The sequence below is a fragment of the Suricata suricatta genome, chromosome 1 (genome assembly GCF_006229205.1).
Source record: "Suricata suricatta isolate VVHF042 chromosome 1, meerkat_22Aug2017_6uvM2_HiC, whole genome shotgun sequence".
NCBI classification, from domain to species: Eukaryota; Metazoa; Chordata; class Mammalia; order Carnivora; family Herpestidae; genus Suricata; species Suricata suricatta.
The window spans coordinates 189310261-189337170 of record NC_043700.1 but is presented as its reverse complement, the minus strand read 5'-3'; the positions used below and the strand labels follow the sequence as shown (position 1 = coordinate 189337170).

General features: G+C 51.0%; 1 protein-coding gene across 1 annotated transcript in view; it reads right to left on the bottom strand.

Moving 5' to 3' along the window:
• Positions 1-26910, bottom strand: part of STK32B (serine/threonine kinase 32B) — a 365585-nt gene that overhangs the window by 47917 nt on the left and 290758 nt on the right. The window contains exons 5-6 of the mRNA XM_029952429.1: positions 21497-21534; positions 7691-7780 (exon numbers count right to left, since the gene is read on the bottom strand). Of these exons, the coding sequence (XP_029808289.1) occupies positions 7691-7780; positions 21497-21534 (128 nt within the window). The remainder of the gene's footprint in view (positions 1-7690; positions 7781-21496; positions 21535-26910) is intronic.

Here is a 26910-nt window from a genome sequence, read left to right as displayed (position 1 = left end):
GATGGGTGGGTGGATGGATGGATGGATGGGTGGGTAGATGGGTGGATGGATGACAGATTCTTAGGAAAGGTACTGGGCACTGGAGCCTCACTGGCCTGGGTCTGAACGCTGGCTCTGTTACTTCCTCTAGCACCAGGGAAAGCAAACCTTACTAGCCTTGATCATTCCAACAAGACACATACTAGCATCATCATGATGGCTTCCAAACCATGCATCTGCTCAGTGCAGCCTCCTGGGGAAGGGAACGAACACTTGGTGAGTGCCTGACACTGATCCCCCTGGGGCACCCGGCATCCTCCAGCCAACCCTGCTCTGATCATGAACCAGGAGCTGTTTAGAGTCTACATTCCCCACTAGACTGAGCTCTATATGGCAAGGGAATTCCCGGTCCAAGTTCTGGATCCCCAGTGCTAAGCAGATACCAAATAATCGACCATCTAAATAATAATGACGGCAGTAGCAACAGTAAGACGACCCGCTGCTGGTCTGTCAGGCATCATGTTATGCACCCTCCATGGCCATGCCACGAAATCTTCACAGACAACTTACTCAGGCAGATCGCTAATCATTCATCCCATTTCTCAGATAGGAAACCCTTAGGTCACGTGGTCTGGCAGCCAACACTTCTTGAGCACTCTCCATGTTGAGTGTTTTATGTGCATTATGTTGGGTCATGAGATTGGCCACTAAGTGGAAGATACCCAAAGTGCCCCATGCTGAGGGCAGCGCTTCCCTCAGGCCCACTCTTGGCTTTCAGCTGGTTCCGCAGCCCCCACCGCGGCATTCAAGACCCGCATCTTTGGCCTGTCTCATGGCTCCCTCCCCGCCCCGTCTTGTTCGTTAAGCTATAAAAGAAACGAAACTGCAAATTTCCCCCAACACACCATGCTGTTGCCTCCTCTGTGCCTTTGTCGGGCCTGTTGCTCCGCCTGAAATGGCCTTTCCTTGTCCTGACCCAACAGCCAAACTCTGAGCACGTTCTCAGAGTCTAACTCAGATTGTCAACTTCTCCAGAAATCTGTCTCGACAGTGTCCCATTTACACCCGTGCCCACGCATCTGTCTGCCCCACTAGCCGGCGAGCCTCTGAGGCCCGGAGAACATCACTCACCTCTGAGCCCCTCATCTCCTAACTGTTCAGTAAATATTTGCTGAATGGATGCTCAGCTCTTCATGTCACCACAGATGAATAAACTCAGAAGCCCTGGGCAGCCACCGGAACATTTCTGACTTCAGATCTGGCACATTTCAGAGACTTCTTTTTTCCTCTGATTGTGAATTCCATCTGCTTCTTTAATTAATGAAAATTCAGTTCTATGCAAATGCTGCTTCCGAAACCATCCTTCATGAGCAACCTCTGGGAGTTTGCTCATCAGCCTGTTCTCCGAATCTGTGTTTGGAACATTTCGGGAACTTGTTATTGGGCCTTTGAACTGAGTCACACAAGTGAACAAAACAGACCAACCTCAGAGTTTGCAGCGTGGGGGCTGTAGGATTTGAACTTATTGTGAAAGCTCTGCCTCACTCTGTCTTCCCCAATAAACTCCCAGCGCACAGTACGGTCAACTCCTGCGGTGTCTGAGAATAGATCCATTTGGTAAATCAGTTGTGCCCACTAAATCCCACAAAACTCTCTACTGTTCATGTGTTTATTAATTTAGGGCTGAAGCTCCTCTAGACTGAAGGAAACCAGGAGACCTGAATCCCACATACATTTGGGACAGTAGAGTTTTTCTCTTGTCTGAAAAATACAGCTTTATGATGCAGGAACTCTGAGTCAAAAGGCAACTTGGTATGTGGGAAAAGCGTGGACTTTGGATCCAAACAGATGTGGCTTCAAATTCTGGCCTTCAGACTCGCCAGCGGTGTAACTCTGGGCAGCTAACTCAACCTCCCTGGGCCTCAGCTTCCTCATCTATAAAATGGAGAGATGTAGAAACCTCACATGGATCTTCTGAGGATTAAATGCAACACGGGGTGCCTGGGTGGCTCAGTCGGTTAAGCGTCCAATGCTTGGTTTCAGCTCAAGCCATGATCTCATGGTCTGTGAGGTTGAGCCCCGCGTCAGGCTCTGCACTGCCGGTGTGGAGCCTGCTTGGGATTCTCTCTCCCCCTCTCTCTCTGCCCCTCCCCTACTTATGCTCACTCTCTCCCAAAATAAATAAATAAAAAATTGCAATGACAAACATGTAGCAGGGTCACAATACATGTTGGTTTTCTTGTCCCTTTTGGCTGTGGGGCCCCTGTGGAGAGTGGCCAGTTGGGTCACCACTGGTCTGGTTTCCCAGAGGCTGGGAGCCAGGACGTCAGTGGGCAGCCAGGGAAGGAGGCTGGGGCAGGCCCTGTGGCATCTCTAAGGAGGTACTGGAAAGTCTGCTATGCCCGTGGTGGAGCAGGGGCAGAGAAGAACGGACTGGTGCATTACTGCCTTGCATTTCTCCTGCAGTCTGTGGTCTACACTCGCAGAGATCAGTCTCCTTTTTGGGAAATAGCCTAAAGGATTCAGAACTAACTTATAGGGTTACTGAGGCGGCTCCAAATGGGAGAGGCTTCTTTTTATGCCCTCCCTGTCTCCTCACTGCCCTGCTGGAGATGATGACTCAGCTCTGCCCTGTGCCTCCTGGCATGGTGTCCCCTATGCCTCAGGCTTGCTACTCTTGTCTTCTGCGTTCTCCCTGGGGGTCCCATCACTGCCTCGGCTTGGCCGAATCTCAGTGCTGGCAACTCCAGTCCACAGGTCCTGCCCATAGCACTCCAGAAGCCTGGACAGCATTTCCCACAGACACCTCAATTTCAAACTCAATGTCCTGGAACCCCACTCCTGGAACCCAACGCACCTGAGGGCCTCACTGTGCTCCGCACACAGAGGACACCACTGAGTCCACTCCGCCGTATGAGACGGAAGCCTGGGAGGCAGTTCAACACCCCTCCCACGCCTGCCCCCCTCCATTCAAGTCAGTGGCCTCTTTGGACACACTGGCCTCAGCTCTGGAACCTTCTGGAAAGGATTTCAGAAAGACCTTCAACAGTGAAAGCCAGATTGGTGTGAAGATTCAGCGTCCCAAGGGGCCTCTCTGAAGTGAACAGAGTCCCTCGTACGCATGCTTTTTGGTGTTCATGCTGACCTGGGTCTGACTCTCATCACCAGCGTCTGCCTCAGTGGGTCCCTCATCTCTTTCCTCAGCTCTAAAATGGGAAAGAATAATTGTGCCCATTTGTGACATTAAATAAGGCTGCAGACGGAAAGCTCTTAGCTCAATGGCTGGGCACATAGCAAATGCTAACAAGGACTATTTTTACCATTATTTCTGGCCAAACTTCACATATTTAATCAATAAATGTTGAATGACACACGTAGCGAATTCTGGGAGGTAATGACATAGTATTTGAATCTCTACAGATGGACACATAGAAACTGACAGAACAGAGAAACAGCTAAGCCACAACCCATGAGTAACACTTCCTACAAAACTAAGTTCTCTCCCCCTGAGCCCCAAAGTGGGTGAAAACAAAGGAGCAACAGTGACCAGACTTCCGTGGGAGTGACTTCTGAACAGAGGGAAACAGAGAATATGACGGGCCAGAGAACAGGGAGTGCCAACACGGGTTGCAAGAATTTCCCGGGAGGCCCGACTGGCGAGTTTGAGACCAGCGACTGAAGTCCAGAGGAGCTGTCCAGCCCAGGGCCAGGTGCGCAGAGGCTCCTGGGGAGCAGGTCCGTCCGGGACCCTGGCTGGAGCTTCCTTCTAGAAGGAGCCCTAGGGAGACACTGTTGGAAGTGGAATCAAAACTGAGCGGGGCAGGGGCCCTATAGACAAAAGAAAGAGAAGTTCCGGATCAAAGTGGGGGACGTGGAACAAACCAGGAAGTCCCAGCTAGCAAACTGCCTTGGATTTGGACACTTCACGAGAACAGCAGAAGATGTTCAGTTAGAAAAGCTACCCTTAGGGCACCTGGGGGGCTCAGTCAGTTGAGTGCCTGGATATGATGGGCTCAGGTCGTGGTCTCAGAGTCATGCATCAGGCTCTGTGCTGAGCATGGAGCCTGCTTAGGATCCTCCTTTTCCTCCCTCTCTGCCCCTGTCCCACTTGTGCTCCTATTTCTCTCAAAATAAATAACTTAAAATATTTTTTAATATTTTTATTTATTTTTGAGAGATAGAGACAGAGCATGAGTGGGGGAAATGCAGAGCAAGAGAAAGACACAGAATCCGAAGCAGGCTCCAGTCTCTGAGCTGTCAGCACAGAGCCAGACACGGTGTTTGAACTCATGAACCACGAGATCATGACCTGAGCCAAAGTCAGACACTTAACTGACTGAGTCACCCAGATGCCCCAGTAAATAAACATTTAATTAAAAAAGAAAGAAAAAGAAAAGCTACCCTGAGTCACATCGTCCAAAAGTTCAGGAAAACTAAGTTCATATTAAAATAAAGAAGCAGAAAGGAATCAAAGTTGAATTCTATGCAAAGTTATCATACGAGGAAGGGAAATAAAGAGCAGAATAACACACTTTACAGTGGCAATTAATCAGAAAGATGAACCCCCACCTCCTATCTCAAAACAGAGAAAAACCATGACCTACTATTTAAAAAGCATTAAAAGACGTGATCAGTTGTTTCATTAAAGGTTTTCCAATGAGTCAGCCCTTCTGGAATCCATGTCCCCCTCAGTCTCCTCCCACATGGCCTCTGGTCTTGGTCATGTGACTTGCATTGGCCAACTGGACGTCAGGAAATAGGAAGCAAGCAGAAGCTTGATGCGCACTGGGAAGTGGGTTGTCCTTCTGGAAACCACTGCCCCCAAGTGAGCTAGCTCACATAGAGAAAGACTCATTCAACTCAGCCGTCCACACTGCGCCCCGCCCCCGGTGGACCCCTGACGGATGGGTGAGCCCAGCCTAAGCCCACAGAGGTACCACTCAGTCAAATGGTGGACTGTGAGAAACGACACGTTATTGTTCTTCTAAGCCACTAAGTATTTTCTTAAACACTGCGCATTTATCATCTCCAAACTTATTTTGTAAATTCCTTTCTTTGTTTTTACTGAAGCATAGTTGACACCCAGTGTTACATTAGTTTCGGGTGATTCCATAATGCTCTACATGTCCTGCTGTGCTGGCCACAAGTGTAGCCGTCACCTATCCCCACACAACGCCATCACAGGACGCCAGCTATATTCCTGTGCTGTGCTTTCATCTGGTGACTCACTCCTTCCCTAAGCAGAAGTGTGCACCCCCTCTCCTTCCCCTTCCCCTATTTTTCCCATCCTTCACCCACCTCGCCCTCTGGTATCCATCAACTTCTTCTCTGAATTATGGGTCTGTTTCTGCCTTTTGTTCATTTGTTTGTTTTGCTTTCTAGATTCTACCTATGAATGAGATCATATGGTATTTATCTTTCTCTCTATGACTGACTTCACTTAGCATAATACCCTCTAGGTTCCTCCATGTGGTTGCACATGGTGGATCTCATTCTTTTACGTGGCTGAGGAATACTCCATTGTGTATCTACACCACATCTTCTTTATCCCTTCATCCCTTGACAGACACTTTGGTTACAATGTTGCAATCTAGGTAAAAATGCATAAACCTTTTGGAATTAGTGTTTTTGATTTCTTTGAGTAAACATAGAGTACTAGAATTTCTGGATCATATAGTAGTTCTATTTTTAACTTTTTGAGGAGACGCCATACTGTTTTCCACAGTGGCTGCTCCAGTGTGCATTCCCACCAACCGTGCACCAGGACTCCTCCACCTCCTCGCCAACACTTGTTATTTCTTGTCCTTTTGACACTAGCCATTCTTACCGGCGTAAAGTGGCATCTCATTGTGGTTTTGATTTGCATTTCCCTGATGATGAGTGATGATGAGCACATTTTCATGTGTCTGTTGGTCATCTGGGTGTCGTCTTTGGGAAAACGTCTATTCATCACTTCTGCCCATTTTAATGGAATTACTGTTATTACAGAACAATAGATATTCCTTACTATATTTAGGATACGAACCCTTCATCAGATTTGTCATTTGCAAATATCTTCTCCCATTCTGTAGGTTGTCTTTCTGTTTTGTTCATGGTTTCCTTTGCTGTGCAGAAGCTTTTAATTTTTTTACATTTATTTATTTTTGAGAGTCAGAGAGAGACAGAGCATGATCAGGGGAGGGGCAGAGAGAGAAAGAGACGCAGAATTGGAAGAAGACTCCAAGCTCCAAGAGGTCAGCACAGAGCCCGATAAGGGGCTCAGACCCACGAACCATGAGATCATGACCTGAGCCGAAGTTGGACGCTCAACTGACTGAGCCACCCAGGTGCTCCCAGAAGTTTTTATTTTGGTATAATTCTAATAGTTGAATTGCCTGAAAAGACCTATCTAGAAAAATGTTGCTATGGTCAATGTTTCTAGGAGTTTTATAGTTTCAGATCTCACATTTAGGTCTTTAATCCCCTTGGGGTTTATTTTTGTGAATGATGTAAGAAAGTGATCCAGTTTCATTCTTCTGCATGTGGCTCCAGTTTTCCCACCACCATTTGTTAAAGAGACTGTCACCTCCCCATTGTGTATTCTTTCCTCCTTTGTCATAGATCAACTGACCATATGTGTGAGTTTCTCTCTGGGTTTTCTATACTGTCCCATTGGCCTCCGCGTCTATTTTTGTGCCAGTACCATACTGTTTTGATGACTACAGTTTTGCAGTATGGCTTGAAATCTGGGACTCTGATATTTCCAGCTTTCTTCTTCTTTTTTAAGAATGCTTTGACTACTCAGGGATCTTTTGTCATTCCATGCAAATTTTAGAATTATTTCTTCTACTTCTATTAAAAAATGCTATTGGTATTTTGATAGGGATTGCATTGGATCCGTGGATTGCTTTGGGTGATATGGACACTTGAACAATATTAATTCTTCCAATCAGTGAATGTGGTAGGAGCCACTGTTTTGACTTGCGTTGTTATGCAGTAATCACGATAACTAATATAGACATTAAGAAAACTATACCAGACGTGGAAGAACACCATATATTGGAATTAAAAATACTCAGAAATCAGGCAAGAAAAGTCAGGAAAAAATCGAAATAAGGGGAAAATTATTTCAGAAATAAATATTTTACCAGAAAGCATACCAAGCAAATAAACACAACAGATAAACTTTAAAAGGAGGAGAGAAAAATGAGAAAAGCTTTAAACAAATAAAGGAAGAGATACAAAAGATTGAAAATAACAAGTATTGAAGATTTGTAGGTGTCCTTGGGGAGAACAAAATAAAGGAATGGCACGATTACTGAAGATACTTCTATCAAAGGTCCTAAAGAAAAGCCAACTTGAAAAAACACGTTGGAAAAGCACTGTGTACCAAATAATATAGACCCCAAATGACCAATACCAAAGTTATATTTTGGGAGGACTGTTGAACATTAATAAAAAAGAAAAAATGGTTTTGTCTGATTTTGTTTTTCCCTGAAGTAACGCTTTCTAGCTGGGTAGGAGTCTTCTAGAAATCACAGGAGGAGAAGGTCTTCCTGGGAAGGAAGGCAGCCAAGACAACAGTGTGCAAAGGCCTGGCACCTTCCAGGAGCGGCTGGGGCCTGGTATGGGGGTGGCAGGTAGGCGTGGCGTGGGCGTGGGGGTGGAGCCCAGGAGCGCTGAGGTCTCAGGCGCTGGGCCTACAACACCCCAAGGGGCCCGGAGCACTCACCCATGTAGGGCTTGGTCCCGGCCATGGAGGACGCTTTTTCTGCTCCTTTCACGACCGTCGCTATGTTGAAGTCTGTGATGTGAACGTGTCCTGGAGATGGAGAAACAGAAACCCCAGTTAGCGGGAGCTGCGGCAGCTGGGCCATCTCCTCGACTATTTAAACCTGTGGGCTGTATGGTGGGCGCAAGAACATACTAGAACTTGCACACGGAATAGTATTTTTAATCTGATCCTTTGAAGATGTCTCGTTTGGGCAGCATTAGGCACAGTCGACAATGTAAGGACAGCGGATTGGGGCATGGAGAGGCTGGGAGCACCCGTATGTAAGCATTTAAGAACCCTGAGAAGGAAGTAAGTGGGACCCAGAAGGAAGGAGACAGGGGTTGTGGGGTGAAGGGGGTAAGGAGAAGCAGGGAAGGAAGGTGCTGAGAGGGAGGGAGCAGAATTCTGGCAGCTGGCGCTGGCGCTCTGGGGAGCTTGGTACATTCCAGGAGCCGACCCTGAGACCCCTGCGTACCAGAACCAGCCCCAGCGGGGTCACATGCAAGTCCAAGTCTCAGGTGGCAATCACATTTCTGTTTGTCATCACACCATGTGAGCATTGGGTCTTCACACCTGGACGCTGTGTTCGGGGTGTGGGGACTGAAGCACACAGGTGGCCTGCGCACACAGAACTGACGCCGGGAGGGCCTGGGGGGCACCTCCGGGAGACGCCCCGCCAGAGCAGGTGCAGTGAGGCTCACGTGAGCTGCGCACCGATGGCATCCTCCGCAGTGGGCAGAACCAGCCCCAGCGGGGTCACATGCAAGTCCAAGTCTCAGGTGGCAGCGGCCGGCACTGGGGTGTGGCAGGCTTCCGCCCGACGCTCCGAGCAGAGCTCCGGGTGGGATGGGATGCCGCAGCGAGGTCCGCCGTGGCGATCTGCAGTGCCCTCCGGTGCTGGTGGGTGAAGCTCAGTCACCTCGCCAGGCGCTTGCCGGGAACCCTTTCTGGCCAGGCGCAGAGCGTGCCCACCCGGGAGCGTCCTCAGAGCAGGGGCAGCTCTGGCAGCTTCTGGGGCTGGACTGTGGGGTCGGGGCGCCGTCATACCCGCAGGGAGGCAGACTCTGAGCCGCAGGGACTTGCTTTGGGTCTCAGCTTCGCTTGTGATTGCCTATCTGATCTTGGGCAAGTCACTTCGTCTCCCTGGGCCTCATTTTCCTCCTCCTTAGAATGGGGAGGAAGATAGCAAAATACCCATTCCCCAGAGCGCCTGGGAGGAGCCAGGGATTAACAAAAATAAAAATGCCAGAGAGGCCGGCACACAGGTAGGGTGGTTTCTCGTGTTTGCTCCCAGCTGTGTTACCGCCTTCTGCAGCCGGGGCCAGTCTGCCCCCCGCACCTTCCCAGGCCCCATTTCTTCCTTCCTTCCTTTTAAAAATTTTTAATGTTTATTTATTTTTGAGAGCAAGACAGAGACAGAAACAGAGACAGAGAGAGAGAGAGAGAGGAGAGACACAGGGAGAGGAGAGACAGAGAGAGAGAGAACAAACAGGGAAGGGGCAGAGAGAGTAACCAATATTTACTGAAATATTTCACCTTTCCCACTAACTGGCCACAGGACCCTCATTTTCTATCAAGTTCTACATCTAGGGATATATACTTGTGGATTCTCTCTTCCATTCCATCGACCCACTGTTTACTGCTGGACCAGGACTAGATGGGCTTAATTACAGGAGATATGTAGGCTGCTAGAATGTTCGATAGGAGTGGTTCACCTGCACTCTTGTCTCCTTCCGGTGTTTTCTTGGTAACTCTCAGGCATTTATTCTTCTGAGACGAGTTGTGTCCAGTTTTAGGAAATACCTCCATAAAGAGTTTGATGGGAATTACATCAACTTTTACATTCATTTGAGAAGTGTGGACACCTCATGTTTCCACCCAGCGTCATGCCCGGCTTTTCATCCAGATCTTGCTCGATTCCTTTGAAATATGTGGAATGTTCCCTTAAATTCACTTGTAGATATTACATAGTTTTGGTCACTGTTTCGAACCAATAATTTCCATCCCTTTTTCTCCCTAGCTGTTTTCAGTAGGATGAAAGCTACTGGGTTGTGCTTACTTAGCTCCAGTTGGTTTCTCTATTAATCTTCCATCACAGAAGCTTTGGTCATCTCTCACAATCCCATTTTCCCTTCTCGGACGGCAGTAGGATTGGTTGCTGGGGTCAGGGCCACCCCGCTAACAGCTTGGCTTCCGGCCCCCCTGCAGCTGCCGTGGTGACATGACCAGGTTCTGACCAGTGCGACGGGGGCAGAATGATACTTGAACCTCCAGGGTAGCTCCCTTGATGGAATTCCCATTCCCTCTTTCCTCGCACCTTCCTTCCATTTGCCTCTTACCTGAGTTTGGGAGAACACCTTTCCCACACAGATGAGGAACAAGATGCAGGAAGGCTGGGCCCCTCTAAACATCTACGGAGAAGGGACTGGACTTCTAGAGAGAAAGGACTTCGTTTTTGTTGATTTTTATTTTACTTTTTGGTCTTTGCAAGCAGTTCCTTTGTCTCTTAATTTCTGCAACGCCTGTGGATTTTGATAGCTAAGTGGAGCCTTTTGGTGCTTTTAGGCATTGGAGCACATTATCTGCACACAATGAGGAGCAGAATGGTCAAGAACACAGCCTTGGGAGCTGTGTGGCCCAAGGACCAACGGCTGGCGCTACCTCGGTGGACACAGGCTGTTCGTGGCCACTCCTGTCTCCATTTGGAGCAGTTACTGGTCCTGGTACACCCGGCTTTGGGAGTGGGTCATGTGGCTCCATCTAGAACCAGTCAAACTAACCTTCCCCCTCTGCTCTGGGATTTAACTCAGGATTAAGCATATGACTTAATAGAGGCTGATGAAAACTGGGGGAGATAATTTTCCATGGAGTTCAAAAAAATGAAGATCCTTTGGTCATTTTTCTCAGGAGGTACCTAACATGATATTCGGCCTTTGGCCAGTGTGAGGTGGGAGTATGACCCCCCGAACTGTAAAAGCCATTTGTTACCAGAGCGAAAGGCAGTCTAAAGATGAAGCCTACCATGGAGGAGGTGGGTAGAGCTGCAAGCATAGATGAGAAATGGTGCCAGAGCCTGATCAAACCCTGCCTGAAGCCGCCTTCCACTGGATTTCAGCTCTGTAAGCCGAAAAACACCCTTCACTGCTTGGGACTATTTCAGTTCCTCTTTGATCCTTGCCATACACGGCCCATTGGGCATCGTGGTTGATACAGCCCCTTACTATGAGATTCCGGCAGGCGACTTCATTCTGGAAGCTTCCACTTCCTCATCTGGTGAGTGGAACTAATATTAATAAGGACTTTATGAGGTAGAGCAGTTAGGGACTGAGAACGTGACATTGAACAAGGCCAGAAGTCAGGAGTTGGGGAGGATGGCAAGCCGTTGGGCCACCAGGGGAAGCCCGTTGCTGGCAGAAGCTGAGACCAGCAGAGACCCCTGTGAGGGGCCAGTGAGGATGCCAGAGAGAGAAAGGGGGACAGGAGCTCAGACGGGGCGGGGCGGACTCTGCACGACTCCAGGGCTGCGTCACCACAGTGGTTTTTACCCCAAGTGAGGGGTTTTGAGAAGGAGCCACATAGTCAACTCACTTTTGAATGTCACTTCACTGTGAATGGATATAGGTCCAAGCGCCAAAGTGGGGAGACTGATAAACAGGGAGCAAGAAATGCAGCCCCTGAATGTAGCCACTGTTATTAGGATCGCATAACTGGAACAGACTTACTTGGTGCCGAACCTCACGTTAAGCCTTGAAGTACGCAGGTCAGGAGGCATGATTACCCTCATGTTCCCAGGAGAGTCACCTTAAGTCCCAGAGGCCAGTGGGCTGTGCAAGGTCGCACAGCTGACCTGGGAGAACGCCGGACTTTGTCCCCGGCCTCGTCTGGTCAGTGAGCGTTCCCCTCTGCCCCACACGGCCCACCCGCTGCAGAGCTGAGCCTGCCAGCCCTCTCTGGGCAGACCTGCTGGGGCTCACCGTGGGCCTCACACACAGCAGGTGTGACAGACAGCAAATTCCACCTTCTGGTCCCTCCCCGCCTGCCCCCCAGCCAACGGTGCTAATTGATGACCTGTAACTCCCTGCTGAGCTTCCTTTAACAAACGAGTAAAGATGCGGGAAAGTGAAAATGAGTGCCATACGAGCTCTCCTATGGGTTCCTTCTCAGGAGAATGGAAAGTTACTAGAAGATTTGCAAACATGAACTGAGTTCTAGGCTATCTGCTTGCCATAAATTGAAAACATTCAAAACACAGCCAGAGAAGGAGCTGTGAGACCCATTAGCACAAGTTTTAATGGTGGTGACGATCGATCATCAGTAAGCACACCACAGCCAGGATACCCTCCCTCCTCTGAAAGCACAGAAGCTCATGCCTTTGACACCTCTTGGCATGCTTGGCCCTCTCCTCTGCCTCACAGACTTCCATTCATTCCTCAAAGCCTGGCCCAAGGCTTTGTATCTACCCTCTGCTTGTATTCTTCCACCAACAGGGACCTCACTACCACAGAGGGGGGTATCTCACTGTGTCTTGCCTGCTCGGGTTGCCATAACAGGATATCATAGACGGGGGGGCGGGGGGACGCTTAAACATCAGCCGTGTATTTCCCACAGTCCCGGGGGCTGGGAACCTGAGGTGGGCGTGGCACATGCTCAGGTTCTCGGTGACGGCCCTCTTCCTGGTCGGTATGGCGGCTTTCTTGCTGTGTCCTCACACGGTGGAGGCTCCGACTCCAGGACTCCATGCAAATCCAGTTATCCTCCAAAGGCCCCAGCTCTGAGTATCATCACGTTGGGGGTTAAGGCTTCAACATATGGATTCCAAGTCGGGGGAGGGGGCACAAGCATTCAGTCCATAGCGGATGGATTCAGGCCTCTTCCCCCCGCCCTCCTCTCCCCTCCAATGTCACTTCCATCCTTGTATCCACCATACTGTAATCTGTCACTCTGTCCATTTCCTTGAGGCCAGGAATCCTGCCTTAGTCATTTCTGCCTCCAGCACTTAGCAAAGGCCAATCCTGGGAAAGGAACTCATCAAGGGTTTGTTGACTGACTGACTGACTGCCCAAATGAGAGACTGAATGAAAGAGATACGGTAAGTTAAATCCTGTTACCTTCCCCCTCATACCTTACCACTTACTGTTTACAGAAGGTGACGACATTCTATGTCCGCTTTTGACTGCTATGACTGCAGTAGTGTCACTTTCTCAGCCTGACCTCAGATGGTGGGACCAGCCGCCTCTCCACGACTTTTGTAAGCACAAGTCCTAATGGCAGAGCTGGCACGAGAAGGACTTGTCACCGGGGCTATTTTCTGAGCATAAAAATACATGACAGCCATGTGCCTTTCAAGTCACTTTAAAATCTCACTGGTTTATTCATCCAGCAACTGTTTATGGGCTGCATCCTGCCTGCGTGAGACAGGGGAGGGGCTTGAAACCCCAAAGTCGGTGATCTGTGCCTGAACGTAGGGGTGGCGTAGGGCTCCACGGTGCTGACGTCCCATCCACAGTCCCTCACTAGGGCTGTGATTGCCTTGTGGCCACCCAGGGTCACCTCAGCGTTGCCAGTGCCATGGCCACCACTCCCCAAGCTGGCCCAGCATCTTCTGGAATGTTCCAGGGGGAAGGCACCCGAAGTCTTCTTGACATCTGCTGCATTTTCATTTACCTCTTCCACAGCTACATTGCACAAACATCTATTTCTGTTCCACCTGCCCCTTGCCTTCCCTTCTCCTCTTCCAGCCCCTATAATGAAGTCACCCCATGTAGGTATTTACCAAATGCACCCGGGCAGTGCATTCACCTCACTGAGACCTACAAACTGACACCTGGGCCGGGGGAGGGGCCTCTGCTCCGAAGGGACTGTGAATTCTGTCTAGATCTTCAGGAGGCCCAGCCACCCCGTGAATTCCTGGGAGTGGGTGTTAAGGCAGTGCCCACCAGGGGGAGCTAGACCAGGAGCGAGGATGGAAGGCAGTCCGTCTGCAAGAGGTGATCAGCTTCCACGCTACTCCCTGTTTCTCTTTCACGAGACTTGAATTCGGAGCAAACTGTCTTAAGAACATTTGTCTCTTCCTTAGCTGGGTTACAGAGTCTGTGTCCTGCCAGAGCAGAGGCCAGTCTGGGGCTGCTGAAGAGAAGCGGCTGGATGAAGCCAGGGCTGCGGGCTGCGGCCGGAGACCCCCCACCCCGCCCCAGGGCAGGCTCCGGTGCTCCCGCTGACCATCACTGTGCTCCTGAGATGTCGGTGCGATGTGACGCTGGCCCTGAGCTTCCGGTCGGTATCACACACCCCGAGCACTCTCCCCTCCCCCTTATCTTTGCCAAGATCAGAGCAGACTTATTGCAGGACACAGAAGAAAGAAAGGAAGAAAAAGAAACCGAATCTCAGGGCACAAGCTCATCCAAGCTGCATCATCTGGTTGACAGCAGCCGGAAGACTGTTTCGGAGCACATCTGCCTGATAAGAAGAAATTTTGGTTTTCTTCTTTGTTGATTTGACCTCCTGCCGTGTCTCAGTCATGGGGCGGGGATTCAGGGCCATAGAACCTTCTGGGTGCTCCAGGCCCCGCTGTGTGTGCAGTGAACAGTGTAAAACATCCGCTCCCTGGGATTTCCAGAGCTTCTTACTGAGATGCGGGGCTCTCTCGCCCCCGGCCAGCTTCAGGGACTTCCTCCGGGATAGACGGGGACTTGGAAAAGCCTTCCCCGGCTTCTCCAGCCTGGTTCATCGGATGCCCGGGGAATCCACACCGCCACGGCCTCTGTGGGAGCGCTTCTCCGCCGTTCTGTTTCTTCTTGTTTCCCCTCCTGCCACCAGCTGTCTGGGTGGGTCCCTGCAGCGTGGCCAAGGCCCCTTGGCCAATACACTCTCCTCCACCCTCTGGCTGGGTTTGAAAGTTCGTGCAATTACATAGATTAATTACAATGAATACGATTCATAGAGAGGGTTCATAGGGCTTTCCCAGCTGTGATCTGGACGACTTCGTATGACTCTGGAGAACCAGGCTGGGAACAATCTCCTGACACTTGGCATCCTGACTCCCTCCCTCCCTCCCTTCCTCCCTCCCTTCCTTCCTTCCTTCCTTCCTTCCTTCTTTTTCTTTCCTTCCTTCTTTCCTTTCCTTTCCTTCCTTCCTCTTCCTTTCTTTCAATCTTTTCTTTCTTTCTTTTCTTCATTCTTTTCTTTCTCTTTCTCTTCTCCTCCCTCCCTTTTCTTTTCCTCTCCCTCCTGCCCTTCCTCCCTACAGCTAACACGCAATGTTACAAGTGCCTCAGGGCACAACGTAGCACTTCAACAGGTGGGTACGTTGTGCGATGTTCACCACATTCCCCTCCTTTCTTTGCTACTTCCTGTACTCCAAGGGCCAGAGTGGGGGTGGGGGGTGGGGACCACATTTCTCGACTCTCTTGCAGCTCAGGTTCTGGATGAGATTTATGTTCTGCTAGCGAGATGCGCCCGGGAGAGGTTTGGAAGGTGGAAAGAAAGCAGAGGGCAGCTGTTTGGGGCAAGGGCAAAGGCTGGACAAGCTGGGTAGACAGGGTCTTCGCTGGGGCAGGACTTCTGTTAAGGTGGCCTCGTCACTGGTGTGAGCAGCTAGGAACTGACTGTCCGGCCCAAGGTCCTAGAGCCAGAATCCAAGCCCCATGCCTCACTGCCTCCCTTTTCCACCACACTGCTTTCTTGAGAGGACTCTGCAGCCCAGACCAGCGTGTGCTCTAGAGATGTGCTGCTGGCCAGGGATGGAGCAGCCTACCCCCCAGGTCAGGGATGGCCAGGCCACCGCGGCCCCACAGGTCACCCTCCTAGCTCACTCCAGGATAGAAGCCCCCCTCCATATCCCTGTGCACCCTGAAGCCAGGGGCCCAGCCACATGTGCCTCCGGCCTGGTATCCAACACTGTTCTGGAAACAAGGAGTGATTAAGAGGATTATTACCAGGCAGAGCAGGAATTTGGACTCAGTGTCAGCAAAGATATAGAAACTCGCGATTTCACAAGGAAGGATCTCACCTCAGTAGATTGTTGGCCCTTCTCCACGCCTTCCTCACTGTCCCCCAAGGGAGGTAGAGAGATTACATGAAGGGTCATTTTGGGATGAACAAACTAGACTACTCAGTTCAGCTCTGCCCTCCATGGTCTTTTATGAACAGTGCCTTACCCACGTGGGTGGGGATCTGGGAGGTGAATCTTCCCCTTCTGGGGGTCTGGGAGTAGGAAGGCCCTTTGACTCACAAAAAGTCAAGCAAAGGTGGTGACATCTGCGCTCCTCTCTGCCATCTGCTTGCTTTAGTTTTCATTTGTTAAAATCCCATACGGGGAAGGTGGGGCTGGGAAGTGCCCCTGCCCTCCAACTTCATATGTTGAAGTCTTGACGCCCGTCAGCTCAGAAGGTGACTTTATTTGGGTAGGGTCATCGCAGATGTAACTGGTTATGATGAGGTGGGTGGGGTGGTCCGTGGTCCAGTAAGCCTGGGTGAGACACAGACATGCACCTGGGGAGAATGCCACATGGAGTCTGGAATTATGCTGCCCCAGCCCAGGGACGGGCAGAGGCTCACGGAGAGAACAGGCGTGGTCCTGTCCCTGGAGCCTCAGAGGGGACGCAGCCCCATCCACACCTTGACCTTGGACTTCCAGCCTCCATCAGTAGGAGACAGTACATCTCTGCTGTTGGAGCCTCTCCATCTGCGGGACTTTGTTACAGCACCCGGAGGAAACTGAGAGGGGGGCTATGGATTGGGGGCTTTCAGAGACTCCTGTTTTAGGAGGTTTCAGGGCTCTCCGACTCCCCCCCTGGCAGCCCGCTGCACGGGAACGACCCTTCCTTGCAGCCCTTCCGAAGAGAACCACATGACGACCTCCCAAGGACACCCAGAACAGATTTCACCCCCACCCCCGCACTCCGTCCTGAAGCGCTTGGAACCCTGTCTTCATGAGGACACTGCTGTTGGCTCCTCTGACCTGGAAAGACCCCCTGCCCCCCCCCCCCTTCCGCCTCAGCTCCTCCAAGCCCTGGATCCGAGGCTCCGGAAACGACGCAGGCCCACGCTGTGGCTGCCCGGGCGGCCCTCCCTCTGGGCTGAGGGAGAAAACCTGGAGAGAGTTTTCACAAGGGGGAGGGGAGAGTGGACACGCCTGTCCGCTCCCGTTTCGGGGAGCCCTCCTCACGTGTATCCACCAATGTGACAGGCAATGGAGGGTGGATTCTTTGAGACGAGTTCAGTGAATGATTGCTCTAGAATACATCAGTTATTGGGACATTGGGGTACACTAAGGCCAACAGACCAGGAGACAATTGCCATCGAAAAGATAGCTTGTTCTTGGGTGAACCCAACAGACGGGGTACACCGCATCATGGGGGCCACACGGAGGAGCTCAGGGTCGGCCACAGGCAGAGAGAGAAGGGTGAAACGTGGGCCAGGGGCTTTCTGGTGGTGTCTGTGGGAAGAACGGTGAGGCGCGGCTGACCTGCATGATCTCAGGAGCTCCGGGGGCGCAGGGACTGTCCCTACTGGTCTGGGGCCTGGCCCCAGGGGACTGGGGCAGGTGGATAGTGGCCCTGAGTGTGAAGAAGTCGGGTGTCAGAAGTCAGGAAGAAAAGACACGGAGCAAACTCCGTCTGCTGGGGCAGCTGTGTGGGACCCGATGCCGAAGACTGAGGGCAGGGGGCTGCCTGTGGGAGCCATGCACGCACAGCCAGCTGGGAAAGCGTGGACCGTGAGGGCTCCTCGCGGCCTCCCGCGGTGGAACGTCCCCCCTTGCCCCCACGTGCTCTGTGGACCCCACTCGCACAGCGGGACCCAGCCCGGTCCCTCTGCTTTCGCACCACACGGCCCCTGCCCTGACCTCAGAACACCAGCGACCTTAAGAATGCCGCTGTGCACCACCTTCTCCTGCAAGATGTGTCACGTCCGTGGGGGGCGGGGGGCCGCTCGTCCTCGGCACTTTGTGCAGCTCCTGGGGTGAGGCGAGAAGGGCCACCTGAGCCCCTGCCCTTCGGATCACCTGGCACCATAGGCGGCCTATGCCAGGTGTGCAAAAACAAAGGGGTCGCTTTCCTGAACTCAGAGGTCAAGGGCTACAGCAGCAGCGAATGCCGCACAAGGGCCCTCAGGGACACCCAGGGCAGAAAGGCAGGGTTTTCTGATGCTTGACTCTTTGATCGTCTCTGGAGAAGCCTGGGCAAGGCTCGGGTGGGTAAGACCCACTGACCCATCCACGCAGGCCGCTCTTCCAGAGGTCACTTGGCACAGCTCTTCCCTGCTCTGTTTCACCCACGTAGCCATGCGCTGTTCGGTGATCCCTTCCCCCTTCTCTAGGTTGGCTCACAACTTGCTCTGCCCACTGGGATGGGAGCAAACGTGACACGGTGTGCGCTTGAGGGGCTGGGCTTTCCGTGCCCTTGTTTCCGTGGAGAGGCCACGCAGGGCTGGGCTGCCGGAGGGTGAGCCCGGAGCAGCAGGGCTGCGGGCCGGGTCAAGGCCAGGATGTACCAGCCGGAAGCAGGCAATCCTCGGGCAAGGCCAACATCACCAGAGCTGCCTGGCTGACCCCACCTGACCCCGGTCTTAGGATCCAGCCCTGCCGGTAAGAGCTTGGCCCACGCAGACCTGGGAGCGGACTAGAGGCTTCCTGTTTGTGCCTTAAAGTCATGTGGTCATTCATTAGGGAGCATCATTTTCCCAACAGAAAAGGCTGTAGCCCCCCCCCCTTTCCCTCGGCTACTTTATGTCCCCGTGTCCTTGAGCTGTTTGCACTCAGCCCTAACGTATACCCGCCCCGCCACTCCTCCCCTAAGATGCTCCGCCTTCCTTCACCTTCCGTTTCCTCCAGGTACGGTTTGCCTCTCTGCCTTTGTGTGGCCCAGGGACCCCGAGGCTCAGAGCGGAATGGCAGTGCCTGTCTGCGAGGAATCAACCCCGCCGAAGGATCGGAAAGCAGAGGAGACACTGAGGGAGACGAGCAGCTTGCACGAGAGCTTTAGATTTTGTAACCGGCAGACCCGGAACATTATTAAGAAACTGTGAATGCGTGCATTTTCACGTTCATGTTCCATCGTAAACAGCTGGCCTGTCCTCGGAGGAAAACAGTTGATGAGAGCCACGATCGAACTCTCTAAGTAGCAACACTTGCATCTGTTGTGTAAACTTTTGTATAATATTAGCCAAGGCAGGGAATCTAATGTTCATCGTGGAGACTGTAGCTAGTAACGCTCTACTGTATTTTTGAACTCAGCTAAGAAGGGAAATGTTAGGGGCGCCTGGGTTGGCTCAGTTGGTTAAGCGTCTGACTTCGGCTCAGGTCACGATCTCGCGGCTCCTGAGCTTGAGTTGCACGTTGGCCCTGTGCTGACAGCTCGGAGCCTGGGACCTGCTTCAGATTCTGTGTCTCCCTCTCTCTCTGCCCCTCCCCCACTCAGTCTCTGTCTCTGTCTCTCTCTCTTTCTCAAAAATAAATGAACATTTAAAAAAAGAAGGTTAATCTTAAATGTTGCCACACACAAAATAAAAAGATGAGGTGATGGATATGCTACTTACTGTGATTGGGCTAATCATTTCAAAATGTATTACATACACTGAATCATTATGTTGTGCACCTTTAAAAAATCACATTGTGCAACCTCAGCATATACATAGTCAAAGTCAACAATGACTAAGGGGGAAAAAAGCTAATGAGTGGCTCCTAATATAAATCAGGGAAAGAAGGGCTATGACCACAGGCTCTTGGGGGAGAAGCCCTGTGTGTTCTGAATTTCCCTTCTGCACTGCCTAGAAAGGCACTCGTTGAATGTTACAGTTGGGGGTGGGGAAGGAGTCATTCACTCTTTAGTATGAAATAGTGTTTCAGCACTGTGTCTCAACACCAAGAAGAGGTGGCCCTGCGACATAGGAGCTTAGAGAAGAGTGAAGAAGGTCGGTCCACAAGCCCTTGGGGAGCGTGTGGGATGCTGCAAAGCCAGAGGCAGGGTCAGGATACCGTGAGAGCCATGTGGGAGGGGTGCAGAACGGGGTGCTCGGAGAACTGGGGGGAGGCCTGGTCTGGAGGGAAAGGGGGAAGGGGCTGAGTGGAGAGCTGAGAATGAGGAGGGAAGGGATGGATGGAGACCTAGAGCTCAGGAAGAAGGAGACGGCAGGAAGCCTGTGTGCCCAAATCTTTGGGTGCAGCTGCTCCCGAAGCCAGAGGCCGGGGGCCGGGAGGACCAGGTATGAACCGTGGAGCCACCCAGGCCTGGGTCTCCTTTCCTCACAGATAAAATGGCTGAGTTCTTCCTATGAAGCTGTGCTCACCTGCTTCTGTGATGCCACCGCCCGGCCCTGAGCAGGGAAGGGGTGGGGAGAGGCTGAGGGGGCACCTTTTCTGACCTGCTGTCATGACAGGGGCCGACCTTCCCTGTCACCATGCCTTCAAGGCCACACCGCTCCTGCCTGCAGGAAAGGCCAGGACTCACAGAGGAGGGGCGACTAGCCCAAAGGCACACAGAGAGTTGGGGGTCGGCAGAGTTCCACGTCTGGGGATCCTGACTTGTATCTACTAACTGGGGCCTTGATTTGTGTCCTCAGCTCTGGCCTGCCAGCCACCCCTGCCAGCATCTTGAGGTCATCCCTGACCCTCCATTCCTAGCATGGGAATTTCACCCCACTGCCCCAGAGCACTCAGGCCGGTTTCAGCTTCTGGAAGGAGGTTCGTGCCCAGATCCCACCGCTCCTGCTCTCCACCTTCCAAAACCAAGAAGCTGACACAATGAGGTAGGATTCCCCAGGACTCACTGGTGACAGAAACAGGCTTCCAAAGAGGCTTCTAGAAGGAGCCTGGGGTTGGGGAGGGAGGCTCGGAGGAGCTGCGTAGAAGAGGCAGCAGCCTCACCCCTGCATGATGCAGGAGCACCTCCTGCTCACCCCACCCTACCCTCCCCAAAGCCCTTAGGGGATGAGGCCTCCAAAGCAATGTCAGCAACGTTTGTGTTCAAGGCTGCACTGATGGGTGGCCGCAGGCTGCAGATGACCATCAGATCAGATCAGCTGAACGGTGCGTTGTTGGGCCACACCCTGGACTTATGGGCCTGAGTGACAGGTGTCACATCCCTGGGAGTGAGCCAAATCACAGGGGGAATGGCCCTTAACGCTTACTACGTCCCCCAGGAGATTCCAAGGAGACCAGAGTTGTCATGGAGCCTTGCTTCTCCAAGTGAGGTCCGCTGACCAGCAACATTGGCTTCGCCCAGGAGCTGTTAGAAATGCAGAATCCAGGCCCCAGCTCAGACTTACTGAATCAGGGTCTGTATGCACTTGAAATCTCGAGAAGCCAGGAGGGAAGAAAGCTCGGGAGATTCTTGGTTACTGCTTTCTGGCTTGTGAGCCAGGCATCCTGCCCTTCCATCTCCGTGAGCATCCGGAAGGTGGGCACCATTTTATGTTTTACAGAAGATGGCCTCGAGGCTCAGCGAGGTGAGCGGATTTCCCGAAGCCACAGGTCCGCAGGTGGGGGGGCTCGCCAGCCCTACGTCTCTTCCCACCTCCGCCCGGCCATGGTCACACCAGGACAAGAGCGGCCATGCAGTTAGCCACAAAACCTTCAAGCACGCTGGGCCCGACTCACTGCTCAGGACACAGACCGGAAGTGACACAGATGTTCATCCACCAGAATTAAACCAACAGAAAGAGGGGTTTCTAGTCAACCCTAAAATCCAGCTTCCCAGGACCCCGGTTTCCCAGAGCCTCAAGCTCCCCACTGGAAGTGTCCCTATAAAACATGCAACACAGGCTTACCGTGCTCGTCCAGAAGTATGTTGTCAGGCTTGATGTCTCTGAAAGAGAAAACAAAGAGGCCGAAAATGTGATTCCTGGAGTCTATTGACCAGCACGTGACCAACAAGACCCGCGGGGACAAACGCCTGACAACAGCCAGCAGGCCTGTCTCTCCCTCAGTCAGGGAGCCCGGGAGTAATTATTGTAGCAGAGCACCTGTGTTGTTAACTTCCTTCCCGTTTCCTGGAACCGCAGCTCCACTCTGGGAATACCTTCTTCCAGAATATTCCTTTGTTTTTTTACTAGAATTTTTAACTTTTATTTTGAAATCCTTTTAGATTTACAGAAAAGTGCATATATGGTTCAAAAGAGTTCCCATAGGCCCTTCACCCCTCTTCCCCTCACATTAACATCACACATATCATAGTACAATCATCAAAGCAAAAAATCACTCTTGCTCCTAAATTCTTAACTAAATAAAAGATCTTAATTCAGATTTCATCGGTTTTTCCACTGATGTCTATTCTCTGTGCCGGGATCCAACGAGGATCCCACATTACATTTGTGATGCAATTTCACTTGTAGGAATATTCTTAACAATTTCTGGTGGTGAGACTCCCAGGAGGGTCCGCTCATTGAGCATCGCATTTTCGCCGGCAGGTAGAGGCCATCCCCCCTCTCGATGGAAAGTAGCCCCGCCCTTGCTATGTAACCCCCTGCGGGTCAGGACTCTGCTCTATACACACGGGAAGGAGGTTCAGGGAGGGCCGTCCACTTGTCCAGGTCAGAGACCAGCCACACGCAGCCCTCGGCCATTTTTTTGTATGGTCTGTGAGGCTAAGAAGGGCTTTTCCATCTTGAAGGATTTGTAAGAACAAAACAAGACAGGCACAGAAAGCAAAAACGAGAGGATATACCACAGAGACTAATGTGGCCCCCAAAGCCTGAACTATTTATTATCTGATCCTTCAGGGAGAAAGTTTGCCAGTCCTTTTTAGGGTAGGGGCTGGGGAGTTTCTAGAAAGTTCCACCAAACCTCACCAGGAGAGCAAAGGGCTTCCAACTCCAAGTCATGCTTATTCAAGGCAGGGGCTTACCTCTGCACCTGGTGCTTAGGACAGTGCCTGTCGATAGTAGATGCGGTCAGAGAAAACTCAGAGGTGGACAGCAGCCAGAGTGTAAGCAGAGATCATACGCAGGACAATTGCAGAAGGGGACACCTGGCCTCAATTCTGAGCGCATCATGGACAGGTGGGAATTTATAGCCAAGGAGCAGGTGGGGGTCATGGATGCAAAGTTACTAATTGGAAACCTCAAGGGAGGGGAATTCTGGGTAAAGGCACCGGATAGGACTCTCGCTGAAGGCAGGCTGGGGCACTGGACATCACTGGGGGCCAAGGCACCTGAGATGTGAAGGATGGAGGCTTCTGGCCACACCGATGTCACGGTCGTCCCTGAGACTGGGCCGTACAAAGATGAACAAGAAAGCCCAAGAGTTGAGGACTAGTTGCAAAAGAAGAGCCGGAGTGAAGTCTGGCTGAGGAGAAAGTCTTTGTCAATACACAGGAAACACGGAGGAGGGAGGAATGGAAGGTTGAATGTAAAAAAGAAAAATCCTTTGAGAAAGTCAGTTGACATCCTCAGCCTCGACTTACTTATCATGAACATGTACACACTCCCCGGAGCTCGGTGCTGAAACCATAGCTCTTAGAAATGCAAACCCCACCTTTCATTTATAATAAACGTTAGATCTTCGGAGACTAATGACAGGTTGCTTCAAAATAGAAAACATTTGCTCCTGAGTTTATCAACTAGTCATTGTACCTGAAAATGCACAGAGGTTATTTGTAATCACAGGGTGCAGTGTCTATGGCTTTGGGGATGAAAGAAACACTCAACCTATATAGTTAAACTTTTATTTTCACGGTGACTTTTCGAGCCATGAATATTGATGAGTATTATGCAAATGAAACTCACCCCCCTACCCCTGGCCCCGCCACTGCCGAGTTTACAAAACATCCAGTGGAAAGAGATGATTCAAGGAGTCCCCAAGGGGAGGATGAGCTCGAGAACTTATAAAATCAAAACAGAAGGCAGAAGACCCAGAGTCAAGGATTTGTGGATCAAACAAGCAAACACTAGGTCCCTGTATGGGGTGCCTCCCAGTAGGCTCACAAGCAAAAGGGACTAAGTACTTGTCAAGAATGGAGAGGAGCGTCTTGGTGGCTCACTCATTTAAGCATCTGACTTTGGCTCAGGTGATCTCACGGTTCACAGATTTGAGCCCTGCGTTGGGCTCTGTGCTGACAACTCGGAGCCTGGAGCCTGCTTCAGATTCTATGTCTCCCTCTCTCTCTGACCCTCTTCCTCTTGCACTCTGTCACTCTCTCTCTCTCAAAAATAAACAGGGTACTCGTACTTGTTGGGATGAGCACTGGGTGTTATATGGAAATCAACTTGACAATAAACTAAAATAATTTTAAAAAACTAAAAAAAAATAAAGAATGGAGACACACAAGTGAATGTTAAAGCAATCCTATGAGGTCTAGCACGACCCTGTTTGGGACGTGGGGATCGGGTAGGACGTGGCCATGGCCCTCGGAGCATAAATCCCAAAATGCTTGCAGAGACCACGACCTGAAGCCACCGCCTCCTCTGATGCTAAGGGTGCCCTCTCTCTGGGGCAACTGGGGTTGCAGGAGCTCAGGACACAGTCCTTCCCACATGAAGCTCAGAATCAATGGGCTGAGATATATCTGGGCTGTGTGCCACGTGGCACAGATGTTGTGGTGCAGGGGTGAGTGAAGCCACAAAGCCAGGGGAAGATCGAAAGGAGCTGCTGGAGAACGAACAGCCAGGTGCACTCAGACAGTAGGGGTCAGGGTGTCCGAGCCAATAGGAGATGGGGGGCAGACCTAAGGAGAGGTGACCTCATAGAGTGGGGTGAATAGTGTTCCCCCCCAATATTCGTATCTACCCAGAACTTGAGAATGTGACTTTATTTGGAAACAGAGCCTTTGCAGATGGCATTAGTTAAAGATCTCAAGATGAAACCTTCTTGGGTTTAGGGTAGGTCCTCAATCCAACAGCTTCTGCTTTATGAGAGAGAGGAGAGGGAGATTCGGATACACAGACATGAAGAACAAGAAGAGCTCATGAAGACGAGCGGCACTCAGAGACGTGACCACAAGCCCAGGAGTGCCAGAAGCCACTGGAAGCTGGAAGAAGCAAAAAAGACTTCTCCCCAGAGCTTCTGGAGAAGCTAATTACAGTCTTCCAGACAGAAGTGTGAGAGGATACATTTGTGTTGTTTTATGCCACAGATTTTGTGGTAATTAGGAAGCTAACATGGCCAGCAGAAGTGGGCTGATGGAGAAGGCTGGCCAATCTCAAGTGGCAGCCAGGATCCTCTACAGACCACAGGGTGACCTTGGACAGGCCCCCTGCCCATGAAGTCAGCAGCCACCCCTGAAAAGTCCTGCTCACCGTTTCTCATGTCAAAGGGGTCAAGGAGGGCACAGATGTGAGCAGCCTGGTGAACTAGACACCATGGCTCCAAGGAGAGAGGCTGTGTGCCTGGTGAGTCCTGTTCAGAAGCAAACTGCCTGGGCTCCCTCCCACCCCTGACCTCTGGGGCCACCAGAGTGACCCCTGTCTGTGCTCCCGTGTCCTTTGCATTGCAGGGTAAATCTGACACAGGCATGCACTCCCTCTGTGTCGGCTCTTAGCACAGAAGGGAACCAATGGTTCTCCAGCATTTATGGGTGTCCCCTCTGTGGTCACTGGGGACACAAGAGTAAACAAGACGGATCCAGCCGAACAGAGCTTGAGCTCTAGGGAGATGGGCCAGGAAGCACGTGAATAAATGACCCATCACAAGTTGGGACAAGTGCTTTGAACATCTAGAAACCAAAAGAGGTCCTCCTTTTGGTGGGAGGTCGGAGAAGGACTTTCAGAAGACCTGACGTTAGGTTGACATCAAGAAAACGTCTCTGTGTGGTTTTGATCTGTATTTCCCTGATGATGAGTGACATTGAGCATCGTTTTATGTGCCTGTAGGCCATCTGGATGTCCTTTTTGGAGAAGTGTCTGTTCTTGTCTTCTGCCCATTTTTTCACTGGATTGTTCATTTTTCAGGTGTGGAGTTTGGTGAATTCCTTATAGATTTTGGATACTAGCCCTTTATCCGATATGTCATTTTCAACTATCTTTTCCCATTCTGTTGGTTGCCTATTAGTTTTGTTGATTGTTTTCTTTGCAGTGCAGAAGCTTTTTATCTTAATGAGGTCCTAATAGTTCAATTTTGCTTTTGATTCCCTTGCTGTTGGGGATGTGTCAAGTAAGAAATTTCTGCGATTGAGGTCAAGGAGGCTGTTTCCTGCTTTCTCCTCTAGGGTTTTGATGGTTTCCTGTCTCCCATTCAGGTCCTTCATCCGTTTTGGGTTTATTTTTGTGTATGGTGTAAGGAAGCGGTCTAGTTTCATTCTCACACTGGTCAGAGTAGCTAAAATAAATCAGGAGACTATAGATGTTGGTGAGGATGTGGAGAAACGGGCACCCTCCTACACTGTTGGTGGGAATGTAAACTGGTGCAGCCACTCTGGAAAACAGTGTGGAGGCTCCTCAAAAAACTATCAATAGAACTCCTCTATGACCCAGCAATAGCACTGTTGGGGATCTACCCAAGGGATACAGAAGTGCTGATGCATAGGGACACAGGTACCCCAATGTTCATGGCAGCACTTTCAACAATAGCCAAATCATGAAAAGAGCCTAAATGTCCATCAACTGATGAATGGATCAAGAAGATATGGTCTATATATACAATGGAGTACTACATGGCAATGAGAAAGAGAGAGACAGCGACAGAGAGAAAGGGTGGGGAAGGAGTAGAGTGATACACAGAATCAAAAGTGGGCTCAGGCTCCCAGCTGTCAGCACAGAGCCTGACGCGGGGCTTGAACTCAGGAACCGGGAGAACATGACCTGAGCTGAAATCAAGAGTCAGGCACTCAAACAACTGAGCTACGCAGGCACTTCTAACGGGTAATATCTTTAAAGAAGTTCCACTCAGGGCATACTCTATCACAGCTCCTGACGCCCAGTAGGAGCTCAGCGATTGTGTGTTGCATGGATGTTGAATGGATCGTCACTACCTTCTCCGCTTCATTTTCCATGCTGGTAAAAAAGGGAGTAGTAACATTAACCCCCAAGGTCCTCAGGTAGAGGAAAGAATGTGGCAGATAACAAATACCTGGTGGCTTATAAAATGTTCATAGCGGCACTTTCAACAATAGCCAAATCATGGAAAGAGCCTAAATGTCCATCACCTGATGAATGGATCAAGAAGATGTGGTCTATATACACAATGGAGTACTACATGGCAATGAGAAAGAATGAAATATGGCCATTTGTAGAACATGGATGGACCTCGA